Source organism: Mastigoproctus giganteus, chromosome 4, assembly GCF_048544385.1.
Source record: "Mastigoproctus giganteus isolate SK-2022 chromosome 4, ASM4854438v1, whole genome shotgun sequence".
Taxonomy (NCBI): Eukaryota; Metazoa; Arthropoda; class Arachnida; order Uropygi; family Thelyphonidae; genus Mastigoproctus; species Mastigoproctus giganteus.
Genome location: NC_143578.1, coordinates 91,478,797 through 91,495,192, shown reverse-complemented (window position 1 = coordinate 91,495,192; position 16,396 = coordinate 91,478,797). Strand labels below are relative to the sequence as shown.

At 35.1% G+C, this 16,396-nt stretch overlaps 1 protein-coding gene across 1 annotated transcript in view; it reads right to left on the bottom strand.

The window, feature by feature from the left end:
• LOC150086907 (isocitrate dehydrogenase [NAD] subunit gamma, mitochondrial-like) overlaps nucleotides 1-16,396 on the bottom strand; it is a 93,075-nt gene that overhangs the window by 2,085 nt on the left and 74,594 nt on the right. The window contains exons 10-11 of the mRNA XM_090371675.1: nucleotides 13,730-13,824; nucleotides 9,576-9,636 (exon numbers count right to left, since the gene is read on the bottom strand). Coding sequence (XP_090227801.1) covers nucleotides 9,576-9,636; nucleotides 13,730-13,824 — 156 coding nt within the window. The remainder of the gene's footprint in view (nucleotides 1-9,575; nucleotides 9,637-13,729; nucleotides 13,825-16,396) is intronic.

Sequence of the window (16,396 nt, the reverse complement as noted above, 5' to 3'; positions counted from 1 at the left end):
ATGAGACAGAACAAATACAGTGAAATATATCAGTAGAGACAATATCGCAAAAAAAAAAAAAAAAATCCAACAGTTTTCTCACCAGAAAACAGAATACATCTCCTCCATTCAAAAATTTATATGTACTCTGATAGTGATAATTTTTCAGGCAGGGATGCCACTGGAAAAAAGAAAATTTTAAATAGGCTTGTGCTGATGACTTCCAACACTTGTGCTGCATGCCACATGGCAATAATTCTGTGAAACGATCAACAAATACGATGCAACGTCAATATAATGTGGATATCAGGTGTGGATATTTAGTCTGAGTTGTCTCAGACTAAAAGACAAAGTATTAAAGATTATATCATTCCCTTCACATTCTACTAAAACACAACGCTGTTATGGACTTACAGCTTTTGCATCCAACTCAATGAAAGCAGCCAAATCATCTGCTCCAAGAACTGCCACCAAGTATGTTACAAGCAGCCTTTGCTTCTTGTTTTGAAAATGCTGCGAACCCAAGGTTATTATTAGTGATCTCGATCTTTCCAATACATTTTTTCCAGAAGTTTTCAATTGCTGTTGAGCTTACTTTTTCCCACACTAATCCAATATTGCATGCAGCATCTTTTAGTGTTATTAATGTTTTCAGAAATTCTAGAACTTGAATTTCTGAGTTCACATCACAAGCAAGTAGCTTACCATGATGGCAGGCTTTGAAGGCTCAAATAATACCGCATTCCATGAGCTGAATTAGTGCAGTTGTGTTGTTTGGCAGAAATGCAGCTATGATCTTGCCATTTTTTTGATTTCAGGTCATCAACCAAAAGATGAGCTGGACAGTGATCCAACAGTAACAGAGCCTTTTCTTCGGTTTTTTTTGGAAAGCAAGTGGCATCACTTTCAAACCACGACGCAAAAATATCACTCGTCATCCAAGTGTTTATAAACCACAGGTAGAGATTTCATGTTGATGTGCTTAAAACACCAGGGACTTCATTAATGCACAGTGGCTTTAGCTTGTAATTTCCAGTCTTGTTTGCACACAGTAATTCTCTTTTTAGTTTTCCTGCCTGCTTTGTTGAATGCCTTTTTAATATCCAGTGACTTGTCAGGGAGTAGTTTATAGTATAGCACTGTTTCATCATAGTTGTATAACTGTTCATCTGTGAATTCACCATCTTGAATCACATTATGCAGAAAATGCTTCTGCTGCTGTAATAATGTTACCAAAAGCAGATTTGCCTATAAGACTAACCTGTAACATCCCATGACAAGCCTTCCATCTCCAAAGCCACCCTTCAGAATATTTAAATGTCATTATCTTCACCAAATAGCTTATGAAATTTAAGTGCTTATGCTTTCAAAATTGCCTCATTTATTGGTACTCCACTATGCTTCTGGCTTCTGTAGAAACCACTTGTATAAGCATTGGTCTGCATCACTGTTTTCAGAAAGTCTAGTTTTCTTTCACTGGATGCCTATTTCATCTTCTACAGAGTCTACAAATGAATGCAATTATTTTTCCTCTTTCATCCATCCAATCATCCAATTTCATCCATCCATGGGTTTCACCACTTCAAGCCTCCAATAAGCAAAGTGGTGATATTTCACCGGTTGATGAAAGTCATCTACCACCTACGGTAGTAGGATGCACAGTAGATACAAGTATATACAGTATTAAATTTTTCAGGTTTCCAATATGAAATTGCTAGTTCTTTGAACATATTACTTTTCACAATTTGTATGGAGCAGGGGAGGGGGAACATGATCATATCCACCGTATATCTGAAAACAGTATGAAGAGGCACTTATATCGAGATTGCAATGTATTCAGATGTTAATGGCTATTTTTAGCATGTAATACTCTAGTTAAGTATAATTTAATTCAGTCTGCAACTTTTAGCAACTAAATTCTTTGGCACAATAACTTATTAGTTGCAGTGGCAAATGGTGCAAGGAAGCAAGCATATACAGCACCCCCCCCCAAATAATTCTAAATTTGTTCAAGCTACAAACTTCCACAACACCAGATGGAAGTTTGTTCCAACAAACTTCCATTTACCCACAGCCTGAAAGCAAATTTCTAGCAACCAACCTTCCTCGTTTTAAATTTACACTCCCTTATGTGTGTTGTCTGAGCAAGAGTAGGGTTGCCATCAACGTTTAGCATACTGGATCCATTCAAAGCCTTAAATCCCTCAATCAGATCTCCTTGCAGATGCCAATTTTTTATTCAGATGCTGTAAATTGTAGAACTGAAGTCTTTCTTTATAAGAGTACCTTTTTATTACCCTCACTAATCTTGTGACTCTTCTCTGCACCCATTCCAACCAAGCCACATCCTTCCTGAAACAGGCCTTCAGATCTGTATGTATGCAGCACTCAAGACGTGGTCTAACTACTGCCTCACACAACAACAAGATAATCGCCTTCTTTATTCCTGCTGGCTAAATTTTTGTATACTATTGACAAAATCCCACGAACTGTCCTAAACTTAGGCATTTAACCTAAGATGCCAACATCAATATCATTAATAAATTGTTGAAAACAATGGGCTCAGCACTGAACCTTTAGGGGAAACTCCACTATCAATAGGCCCTATCGATAGTGGATTAATAACATTAGTCCAAGAGCAGTGCCCACTGCTAAACACTCTGTCTTCTCCCACTAAGCCATCACTGCATCCATAGCAGTAACTTGCCCACAATGCCACACTGATCCAAATTTACACAGCATTCTTTCATGTGGAACACAAAGTTTTTCTGAAATCTAACCAATATGATGTCAAAATTAATTGTTGAATCCAGTTCCTTTGTTACTGTGCTATACTATCCAATCAGCTTGGATAGACAAGATTGCCTCTCAAAAAACACATACTGTGACTGCTGTATAACTACTTTCCTGTATATGGTCCTGCATACTCTCTAGCAACCAATAGGGATTGTATTATTTCCTCCAAAAAAGTCAAGCTTACAGGTCTGCAATTACTCACTTCATTCTCTGATTCCCCATTGTGAATTGAGAATACATTTGCACACCTGCAGTCCACGGGAACCTCTCCTGAATCCAAGGATGTCCTCAAAATTTTGGCTAAAGGTTTTCTTACCTCTTTTGCTGCCTTTCTTAATATAACTGGATAGATCCTATCAGCTCTAGGTGTCTCATTTACTTTTGGCTTCAAAAATTTCTATTCCAATTTCTTCACAAGGATCACAAAAGAATTTAACTACCTGTTATAATTTAATATATATCTGTCATCCCCATCCCTAAAAAACTGCTCATATGTGAATGCATATGCAAAATATCTATTTAGTTTGCCAGTATTCCAAGCAGGAGCATCAACAGTTATATCATTCATATCTAGTGGACAAATGTCATTCATCCCTTTCCTTCTAGTGTTTACATAAATCAAAAGTCATTGCTCCTTTTCTTTGTATTCTTTGGTGAAAAATATTTGAAACCTGGCGTAGCTTGCTTAACTCCCTTCATGACCTGATTACAGGCCAGTTTATATCTACCATAGGTTTCTGTATCCCCTGATTTTTATATGCATCCCATGTATTTTTCTTCTCTTCCATAGTCCACTTTTTTCTTTTTTTTTTTTGGCTGATGCTTGCTTTCTTGCATCATTTGCTATTACCTACTACTAGTCTCATTATCTCATCTTAAAAATTATGCACTTCCACCCTCTTTACTTCTCTTTCACTAGTCCACTTTTTTTTTTTTTTTTTTTTTGGCTGATGCTACTACTACTAGTCTCGTTAGTTCATCTGAAAAATGATGCACTGCCCTCCTCAGGTAGGTAACCATCCAGTTTGACCTTTGAATTTCTTGAAACTATCAGCCTCAACTATCTTGGGAGGCAACTTATTACAGTAATCATCAAAATTTCTGGCTAAAATAAAACTTCCTACAATCCAGTCTAAACCTCTTCCCCTGTATTTTGAATTTATGGCCCTAGTTCTGGAATTCTTTATAACAATGAAAATTCTGCCTTCATTCATTTTACTAACCCCACTCAGAGCCTTTTAAATCTCAATTAGGTCCCCTTAAAGTGCCTGGTCCAAGCAATGTAGCCCACATAATCAAAGTCTTTCGTCATATGGTTGTCCTTTCGTGGATCTCCATGTGAGTTGCCCGTCTTTCTTCTTCTACCCCACCAAGTGGGGTAGAAGAAGAAAGTATAATTTATTTGGGACTGCTATTCCCTAAGTGTCAGCCCTTGCATTTTTTTACATTAAATCATAGCCGCCACTTTTCTCACTATTCCTGAAGCTTGTTAAAGTCGCTATGAAGGAGCGCTGTTTGGCACTCATCATTAATGACTCTCCTAATCTTTACGAATTTTGACATCATACCCTTTGTCAAAGTTGTTCATGAAAATTAGAAACAACAGTGGTCCAAGAGCAGATCCCTGGAGGATCCTACTTTTGACATTACACCAAGCTGAAGCATATCCATTAATCATAACCCTTTGCCTTCTATCCTGCAACCACCCTGCAATCCATCTTAGACAGTAACAGCTCATGTAGGACTGAGTCAAATGCCTTGTTAAATGCAAAGAAAATATGTCAAAATTGTTCCCTACATCCAGCTCATGAGTAACTATGTCAAAATAGCTTACTAGGTTAGTTAAACATGATTTTCCTTTCAACAAAATCTATCAGATTTTGTTGAAATGTCTTTCAGAATGCCACTTCTATCTAAATGTCTCTGAATTACACTCTTAATCATTGCCTCTAAGATTTTCCCTACCACTGAAGTCAGACTAAACGGTCTGTAGTTACCCACTTCACTGTTAGAATGCCTTTATGCATTAGCAATTCTTTGGCACTTCTCCAACCCAAAGATATCTCTTCTGAGTTCAATGATGTCCTCATAATTAACCTCAATGGTACAATGCACTCTCTGGCTGCCTCCCTCAAAATTATTGGGTATATATCATTAACTCGGGAAGCCTTACTCGCCTTTAGGCTTGAAAATTTTCTAATAAACAGTCGTGTAATTTCAAAATCACTAATTTCACATGGCTCAGCCTCACTTGCACTGCTTCTCCTCAGCATGAAGCTTTCATCAGTAAAGACTAATGTGAAGTACCTATTCAATTCATCAGTAACATCAGCTGGGTTATCTAAGACTTTCCCAAACCCAACACACAAGGGTCTGATCTGAGTCATTTTCTTCTTATTTGTATTCATATACATGAAAAACTCCTTGTCCCCATTTGCCTTCTTAGCCAGTATTTTCTCATACTCAGCCTTTGCCTCCCTAACCTTATCTGTGGTACTATTCCAAATCAATGTGTAGCTGCTGTAAGCTTCAATACTTTTCATTGCTCTGTAACTTTCTCATTGATCTTTTTCTGGTCTGTTAGACCAACTAGCTCCATATTCATCCATCTCAGCATCCTCCTCATGCTATATTTTCTTAATGACATATATACATTCATTTCTTTAAAGGTATTCCATAATTCTGATGTATTTGTACTTCCTCTGCAATCTGCCCAATTAATTGATGCCATGTAGCACCTTAAGCTGTCATAATCCCCTTTTCTGAAATTAAAACCCATGCTTTTACCTTTAACTACTATAACATCTTGCTTTATCTTCCAACTACCAATTGAATGATCACTGCCTGCCAATGGATCCTGTGCATCATTACTCACAAAACAGATGACATCATCTGTTATGATGAGGTTAAGAATATTCTTACCCCTAGTATTTTCTCTAACGTGCTGGTACAAATAATAATCATCTAGTTTATTTTAAAATTTTGTTCCCCACAGTGAGTTTCTCTCCCACTTGTTCCAATCAATTAGGGGCAGATTGAAGTCACCCATAATAAGACATTCACACTTGCTTGCCCATTCCGTCTGCATGTAGAGACGCTCGTCATACACTTCACAATCTTCTGGTCTGTAGATTATTCCCACTCTCATTACATCTTTGCCTCCAACTAACTCACATTACACAGATTCTATACTGGCAAACAGCTTTGACTCAGCACAAGCTGTTTTCTTGTTTAGGCTGCTTTTGATAAGAAGCATGATCCCATCAGACATTCTACCTTCCCTAAATACATTACACAAGACATCATACCAAACCTAAATACATTATACATCATACCATAGTGGAATTCATCATCCTCAATTTTCTGAGTGGCATCACATTTCTGTTAGCCCTGATTATGTCAGCATTCATTGTCCTAACTGTATAGGAGCGTTGACACAGTAAAGACCAAGTATTCTTTTATAGTTTACTATCCTGACACATCCTCAAAATTATTTGGGCTGTTTCCCAAGGTTTATCTTCCTGCTAATTTGAAGCGCTGCCACCCTCAGAACATATTGCCAACATTGGCTGTTGCAGCAACAAATACAAATTCTCTAATGCACTCCAACCCTCAATTTTTGTTTTTCCAGTGCTTATGTTACACCAAATAACTCAACATCGACTGGTTGCTCTGCCTTAAATTCTGGGTGTTTCTTAACCAAGAGTACACTTTCTCCCACCCTCCTTTCCTGTCTGTCCTTTCTGTACATATTGTACTCACCATATTCAAATTCTGCATCCCTTATATCTGAGTGACTCTAGGTCTCTGATATCCCCTTTGATAACTTGGCCAGTAGTCCAAATTCATCAAATTTATTTAGAATGCTCCTAGCATTAGTGTACATGCAAGTATACATGCACGTGTTCTTACTCTTAATTAGCCTAACACAGCCCATGTATTCATTTGTTCCATGATAACTCACAGCAGGGCCTGAAATCCCAGACATCTTGCTTTCTAGACTGCTACATGTACCAATAGTAGCAATACAAGAATCACTTTCACCTCTCCCTGTAGCTTTAGTTAAACTATTAGTGTGTGTGTGTGTGTGTGTGTGTGTGTGTGTGCCCCCAAGATAGTAGTTTTCCGACCTACCTATCACCGCCTCAATAGTGTCAGCAAATATTCTTGCACCCCTTCTATTCAAGTGTATCCTATCCCTGTAAAAACAGTCTCTCCTGTTAACAAGCACAGACTACACTGAGAAAAATTCTACCCCATGAGCCTTGCACATTCTCTCCATGGCCTAACTGATTGAAAAGACTCTTTAACATATGCTCCCTCCTATCGTGCCTGGACAGAATTGCAGATACTTTTAAATTAAATCCTAACTTGTGACTTTTTGCCAACATTGTCCTGTTCTCGTTAAGTAAGTCCTCAGATCTCTTACTTAGGCTGCTGCATGTTCCCAATAGAAAAAGTGCAAGAATCACTTTCACTTCTGCCCGTAGGTGCTGTTAGGGAAATACAGACCTATTAGTGTCTGTATTTCCCTAAATTCAATAGCATCAACTACTATTCTTGCACTCCTTCTATTTAAGTGAATCCCATCACTGTAAAAACAGTCTTTCCTATTAACAAGCACAGACCATGCTGCGAAAAATTCTACCCCATGAGCGTTGCATAGTCTCTCCAGGACCAACTCAACTGATCAGGCTCTCATAATATACTCCCTATCATGTCTGGGCAGAATTACAAAAACTTTAAAATCCTAATTCAAAAACTTTTCTCAACACTGCCCTGTACTTGCTAAGTAAATCCTCAGATTTTCTCCAACTCTTAATATCATTAATACCAATATGTACAATAATATCATCTCTTAAAAGATAACTGCTTGACATCATCATCAGCTTTTGTCCATGGCAGGCATATACCAAGCCTATTCCAAATATCCTCTTTACAAAACATATTTCTCCATTTCCCTGATAATAAAGTTATCGACAATAGCTACTTCCTGGGGATCAGCACTTTTTGCCATACAGGATTTTTTGTTGTCTCTTGGGATGCATGAATATAGTCTCCAGCATTGTGCTGTGTGCCTGAATGCTTGATGGGTCACTCTTTAATTCCTTCGACAAAAGCACACAGAGACATCCCCTTAGCTGTATTATGTTGCACTACAGATAACTCCACAAAATGGCAATAAACAGCACATTCAATGTAGTTTTGATTTGCAAAAGAACCACTATCAATTGTTCTCTTCCAAGTCAAAGCATTTCCACCATTTTGGGCTTTTATTTTACTGCTCTTTTTTGAGGTACGATTCTTGTCTCAATTTAATTTAAAATTACCACACGCACTAAGGGTATAATAATGTTACGATTTCCAACATCATGCAACACAGTATATATTACACTATTACATTTCTAAATGGCTCTACTGAATTTATAAATGCTTAGCTAAATACAACTATTTATTAAACAACTTAGTTTATTTATTAAGTAAAAAAAATTCAGAATTTTCTAACATCTGTGATAAACATTAGAGCATGCAGTGGCTGAAAATTTTGAGATCTAGGAAACAGAATCTTGAATTTTTCAGCCATTGCATGCTCTAATTTTGATCACAGATATAGAGGTATCATCCAGTGAATAGCACAATTGAAGGAATGGCAGTTGTAATAGTAACAGTTTTTTTTGCCAGGGCAGCAAGGAAGCCACAGGTAAAAACCTGTGGCTTCCTTGCTCCTTGGCAAATAAAGAAAAAAACAAGTAAATGAGAAAATAAAAATTATATGCTTCCCTCCTCACACAGGTAACTATCCAATTGACCTTTAAATTTATCCAAACTGTCAGCCTCAACTACCTGTGAGGGCAACCTGTTCCAGCAATCAATGACTTGCTGGCATTGCCAAGCTCTGTAGCCACATAATTGGAGTCTTTCCTCATACAGTTGTCCTTCTGCTGATTTCACCATTTGAGTTAACCATTTTTGGACCCTTTCAAAAACTCAATGTCTTTTTTTGGATAAGGTTTCCATACTTGAATACAGTATTCCAAATGTGATCTTACAATTGTCTTACACAGTGGGAGTATGACCTCACCAACTCTACAGGATAACATTTGATAAATCATCGATAGTACACCATGGGCTTTTCTGGCTGCCTGTTCACACTGTTCAGAAAACTTCGTATCTACCCATATTGTAACTCCCAAATCCTTTTCCTCCTCCACTGTTTTAAATTCAACCCACCAAGTGTATAATTTATTTGTGAGTTGGTATTCCCCAAATGTAAGATCTTACATTTAGCAGCATTAAAACAGCTGACACTTCTCTGACCATTTCTCATTGTAATTCAGAATGCTCTAACTTGACAAAACTATAGGACATATATATAAAAAAAAATTGGAAAAAAAAAAAAAAAATGGTTCAGTTCAATTAGGTTTTCTGATCACAGTTCTCACTGTTCCACTTATAATCTTTAATAAAACTTCACTTAGAGAAAACAAAATTGATGTTCTTGTCACCACTCCAACCTATGATTGCTCTGCCTGATAAAAATCTGCTATTTGGAGCAAACTGTGACAAATGAAGTACTCCAACCCACTCTTAAATTCCCTTCCCATATTTGTGTCAACCTACAGTGATAACAGAGCTTACTTATTAACAATCTAATCATCAAAATATTGATGATGCTATGTAAATGCATATTAGTACTATTTTATTTTAAATGTATATTGTTTTATAACAATTTTTAATGCAATGATATTTAATACATTGAACACAACACAATACCCTTAACACTATTTTTAAGTTCTTACCATATCAATGTTTAATGTCTTATGGACAGCATCTCTAATTATTTTAGAATATTTGTGTAATCTGAAATGGTAAAAAAAACATTTTATTAAATTATAAAAATATAATAAAAATTTAATATAACATTATAATTATATAAAAGTATAAAAACAAAAAAAATTATATTAAGTTATTTTGTCTGCTGCTTTCTTGGCATATGAAAATAGTTTGTCTAAAACTTATTCCTTTAAAGTTTAAACCATTTAAAGAAAATTATTTGTCATATTTGCTCTCCATAAATAAACTTTAGATTATAAAGATAAAAGTTATCATTCTTTAGAGAGCACCTCAAAATTTAGTAATTAAATAAAATATACAAGACTACATACTCTATTAGAGATCCATAGAACACCAATTCAAAGAACTAATTTAAAATTTGTACTATAGTAGCATTTTATCATAACATAAATCTCAAATGCATGACATCATAAGACACATTCAATGATGAAAATTAGAAAATTACAAATTAACATAAAAACACCAGGAACCAATTATGAATACCTAAGTCTATAAATAATAAGAAATATTGAACTTTAACTCTTTTAAACAAACTTGCAAAGCAGCGGGCAACTCATTCAAATGTAAAACACTTTAGAAATCCAAGAATCAGAATGCCCCAAAGGTATGAGAAATTAAAATGAAGTGAGGAATAAAAAACACAAAGCATTTTCACAGAAAGTACAAGCTTGTGACTTCAGAAATAGGATTGATTGTTATTTTTATTTCTCAATTCACAGAAATTATAATCAATCTATGGTCGAGTAATTTTTGGGACTCACTAGATTCTTATATTTTTGAAGTCTTTAAGGTTTGAATTGTATTTACAGTTTGTTTCCAAATTATCTAAAAGGTTTAAATGTTCAGAATTTCTTACTGTTTACAGATTTGGGTTATAATTAGTTTTAAAAGGTAATTTGTTTCTGAGAATTTCACGCTAATTTCAAATTTCCATATATTCACCACGGAAACACTATTCTACCAAAAGTCACGGGACACTCCTCAGATTATAGGAAACTGATTATGAAATATGCAAATATTTTAGGCTGTAGAGAGATTGTCCATCTACCTGGAATTCAATTCAAATGTGTACCAAATAAATCAACACATGAAAGGTTATGACAGTTTCAGAGGAGAAATGATAGATATCATGTGGGAAAAATGTTTTGTGTATGCTACTGATCAGGAAGTTCCCAAGTTGACAACTTTCAAGAAATGGAGAGGTGGAAATCAACCCAAAAATTGACCATAAAATACTGACTGACAGGAAGTGATGCACCACTAGATGGCTGGTTATTTCCTCTCACCATCAGATCATAGACGCTCTGAGTCTGGAGCTGTGTGCATCCACAAGCAAACTTGTAAGGGTTTCTGCAACACTCAGAGCTGCATGCATGAATTTTCACATAGAAAATTTGGATTTGAATTTGGAATGTGGATCAAGGGGAAATTGGTTCTATAGAGCAATGAGAACTACTTGCTCTTTCGCTTTGATAGATATGTCTGGAGAACACTTGCTACCTGAACATGTCCCAACTCTGAAGCTGATGAGAAGAGGACATATCACAGTCTGGAGTGTTTCTCGTGATATAAACTAGGTCAGCTGGTTGCATTGCACAGAACCACAAATGCTGCACCCTACAGTGACGTTCCAGACAATTTGTTGTTTTACATTGTAGCAAAGTTATAAAGTAACCCTTATACCTTCCAATAAGGGCCAAGAATTAGGACAAATTTGCTAGAAGCCAGAATTAGGCCAAGGCCACTGCAATGTTCTGCAGTGGCCTTGACCTAATTCTGATTCAGAATTTGAATGAACTGAAGGTTTTTTGGGGTTAACATAGGGGACTAAATGAAAAAAAAAAAAAAACAATATAAAGGCATATTGGTCTGAAGAATGGATAGATGAATTTTGTTTATCTATATTAAAATTATCTTGGATATAAATTCTGGATATTCTAGATATAAATTATGTTGCAGATTTGCCCACCAACAAAACAGAAAATAAAAGGAATTCCAAGTAAGGAATCTAAAGTAAAAAATTATTTTCAGTTATCTGAATGAAAAGTTTCATGAATATCTTGTTCTGAGAAGGAATATTACATTAGACAAAACTATTGTTGGTTTCAAGGGTAGGATTTCATTCAAATATTATAACCCCCAAAAGCCAACAAAGTGGACCTTCATGTATTCATTTTAGCTGACTGAGAAACAGGTTATGCATCAGCTATTATGTCATACATGGGAACTCTACTGCTGATAGCTTTTATAAGACCAGGCTTGACGTTCAAATCAAGGAGCATGCTCCATCACATCCAAAAATTGTTCCACAGTACTGAGGGTAGTGGATTTCAATTTAATCACTGACTGATTTTACACCTAGTATCCAACTAGCAGAAGAATAACTTCATGCCCAAAATATATACCTAAGAGGTGCTGTTATGGGAAATGTGAAGGTATTACCATCAGATATGACAACTGCAAAGAAAATTGAAAAGCACAGAAAACTGTTGGTTTTCAAAAAGAGAAAAAGCACAGAAAGACAAAGAACCATACTTGTGCTCTGTGTTTCTAGATCTCTATAATACCAAAACTGAAGTAATGATAAGGAAAGTAAAGAGAGGAAAAGCCAGTTAATATTTATGAGTACACAAGAACTATGGTTGATGCAGACAGAGCTGACCATTACTGTGATAGTTCAATTCATTGAATGAATTCATTCAATCAAAAATCAATGAAATAGTAGATGTAGTTGTTTTTCTGGTTGTTAGAAGACCCAACTGTGAACAGTTTCATCTTGTTCAATGTTAACCCCAAAAGCCTTCAGTTCATTCAAAGGTTGGTGAGGGTTGCATCCATCTCAAAACAACCTTTTTCACAAGCAGTTTCAAAAGAAGCTGCTTGTTCAGCTAGTAGGAGATGTCTGAAATAACGTTCTTTCTGGAAGAAAGCTATCAAGTTCAGATGCATCCTCATGAATGATGCATCCTACTGAATGCATCCTCATTTTGCAATGAAAAATGAGAATCCAAATAAGAAGACTGTGCAGTATGTAGTGATAGAAGTATTAGAAGTGGGAGAAAAGAAACAGTTTGGTATTGTGAGGCATACTCCAGAAAACCAGGATTGCAGGATTTTGAAAGTTTGAACAACCACGACTTTTAAAAGTTTCAAGAAATGCTACAGACAAAAATAATAAAAATAATTAACATTTAAAATGTCAAAAGTGTTTTTAAAATGTTTTACTATGCAGTTTTATATAATTAGCTCATGCAAACTCAAAGTTGAACATCACATTTCAAGTAGTCAATTTTTTTGGATTTTAGACCTAAACTGCATGTGGTAGGTAGCAAAAATAATAGTGGACTGCAAAGAGTTAAAGAAAAGTGAAACATAATACAAATAACAATGCTTCATAATTTGGTCCAACATTTAATTCTGACATTCAATAAAAAATACAGACAATTACTACTCAACAAGAATTACTATCGGCATAAATAAGTTCTTAGAATCCCTTCTGTCATTTGTACTCCAGTAACAACAGAAGACAAAGGTAAATCTAATGAAATGAAACGAAACAAGTACTACACTGTATTCTTTGGATATATATTAGTTTCATTAGTGAATTATCTGGAGGATAACACATCAGAATGTTCCTTGTTCTCGAGAATTTTTGGTGAATCAGTTCAGTTCATTAATAATTTCTTCGATTTATTAATACTTAGAACTTAGTGTGCCAGTTCCTGTGGTACTTTGTATAAACTGGAGTGCCACCTGTATTTTGTTATGAATTATGTCTGTACAACCATGTGTCTGGATTGATCTGCATCTTTGCAGGCTGAAAGATCCAACTCCTCTCTTCATATTAGCTAATTACAGCTAATATGAAGAGAGGAAATTCTTAAATACCTCTTGAATTATTTGAACAATTTCAAATAATTCAAGAGGTATTTAAGAATACATCTTTTTGTAATAAACTGTGGTACACACACCCACAAGAAATTCTAATCTTAATAGGTTGCGTAAATATTTACTCAAGGATTCTAAGTTATTATAAATTTAAAACACACTTTCATTTTAATTGAAAACAACATTCAAAAGAAACAAATAAATATCTTACTCCAAATGCTCTAACATATCAGCACTAGCATTTATCATAGCAATAGGATTTGCAACATTTTTCCCAGCTATGCTCTTGCCAGTGTTTCTTGAACCCTGCAGGAAAAAAAAAAATAATAAAAAAAATATATATATAAATAATATATACACAAGTATAGTTTGTTTTAATGTCAAAATCTCTTTAAAATTTATCAGAATTTTACTAATAATTAAAAAGATAGTCAGTAATATAAACTGTGAGCAGTTCTTATTGCAATTACAGTCTGTTCCCAACATACGTAAGAGATACATTCCAGGACTTTTTACGTGTCGAGTTTTAAGTAACTAGGGAATAAAATATTACTACTGTATCCCTGATATGCCAAAATTACAAAAACCACATAATATCCTCAGAAGAATGAAGAAAAGTAGTTAAATACCATAGCAATTAAAAACTTTATCTGAGGACAGTGGTGAAGTAGTACCACTGTTACTTATTCTCTTAGGTGGCACCATGATAATGGTCAAAATGAAATTTTCTGTAAAGAACCTCACAGAGTTAAGTTACAAGAGATGCTGTCACACCTTGACATGTGAATGAAGCATGCGCAAAATGGTAGGACAACATGAATTTGAACTTCACCACAATAACCCAACATGCAACAAATATTACACACAAAATGCAAACAAAAGCCCCCACTTCGCTCTCAAACAAAACTGAACTAACTCTACAATCCAGAAAGGAAGGAAAGGATGTGGAGATGAAAGGCTAGTGCAATTCTCTGAAGATATAGTCCAGTCGCTTGAACATTGAGGGGGTTTCTCTGAAGTGCTTCGACATAGTTCACCTGTCTCAAACACAAGTCAAATATTTCTTAATTTTTAAAGCAGAAAATGAAATGTTAACTCTAGCTATTTACCTAGATTTTAGTTACTATGCAGGTTATTATCCAACGGAATTTGTATGGGAATGAAAATGAAACTTATTCTTATTGTTCCTTCATTTGACTTCACTCTTAAAAATTAGGCAGAAAGTATCTTTATGATTTTACCAAAAAAATTTACTAAGTCCAAAGTTACGTAACTTGGGCTTACATAAGTCGGGGACTAACTGTATGTGAATTCTACCTCCTAAGAATCCTTCTGTCATTTGTACTCCAGTAACAATAGAATACAAAGGTAATTCTAATGAAATGAGACAAGTGCTACACTGTTCCTGTGGATATATATTAAAATCTTATTTAACTATCTGAATTCTACCTCCTAAGTATGCACAATGTCTTGGGAAATATAACATTTCCAAAATTAGATGTTATCCTAATCAAAAGAATAACAATAAATTAAAAATAAGAATATTACAAGCTCGTGTCTTGCAAAAGTTCTTTATCTTATCTGAACAAGAAGGATTATTACTTCTTGTTCAGATAAGATAAAGAACTTTTAATAAAAGGGTAATAAAAGAGGACTTTTAACTGGAGAAAAAAACTAATTAATATAAGAGAACATACTTATAAACAGGGCTCCCACTCCTGGGTTTTTCCACCCAGATCTGGGTTTTTTGATTGTCATCTGGGTTGATAGGTTTTTTTCACAAAAATATCTCATTATCTGGGTTTTTTCGGTAATTTTTAATTTTAAGTCAAAATTTATTTTTATTTCTTGTAAATACAATAAAATTTAATACATTTAATAACAGTTTACAATTTTCTTAATTTTATATTCTAATCATAATTTGTAATATCTCAAGTGCTTGTACAAAATACTACAAATGTAAAAGGATTTCAAACTTTTCCCAGGGTTCTACACTATGAAATTACGCTTACATGTTCATACATATAAGCATACATGATCGTGCTACTAACATGTATGCGCAGCCTATTGAGCAGGCGGAAGGCGGTCTTTACTGCACAGTCTTTTGTGATCGTTCGTGGTATTATTGCATTATTTGGGGTGATTTTTACATTTATGCGTATACTACATACAGTGATATAATACATTTAAATTGTAGTGACTATTTCTATTTTATGTTAATGGATTAGTGATTTATTTTTTATTTTATAGAACATTTTAAATAAGATAATTGCTAATTAGCCATACCCACAAATTGCCCACAATGTCTGAAACTTGTTCCCCACAGAGAAAGATGAGTAAACATTAGCATTAGTAGAGGCATTTGATGCAAGAAAGCAAGCTTATACAGCATCAGCCAAAAAAAAAAAAAAACCCACTTCCACTTCACCCCTCTGTTCGTTCAAAATACCTGTCCAGCTGAGCCTTAAACTTATTTAGGCTATCAACCTCCACCACAAGGGATGGAAGTCTGTTCCACCAACCAACCACCCTCTGGCTAAAGGCAAATTTCCGCACGTCTATCCTACATCTGTCTTTCCTCAATTTGAATTTATGCCCTCTCAGGTGATTCCTCTGATCTAGAGGAAGAATCCCATCAGCATTGAGCATGCTTAAACCATTCAAGGCTTTATACACCTCTATCAGATCACCTCACTGGTGCCTAGTCTCCAGACACTGTAATTTGCAAAACTTAAGCCTTTCTTCGTAAGAAGAAAGGCTTATGTTTTGCGTAAACGGTGGTATACTCAAAATTTTAGAAATGAATGGTTAGGAGATCTGGAATTAAAGGATTGGTTGAAAGAAGACAGTAATGAAAAGGTGCATCTTACTGTATTTG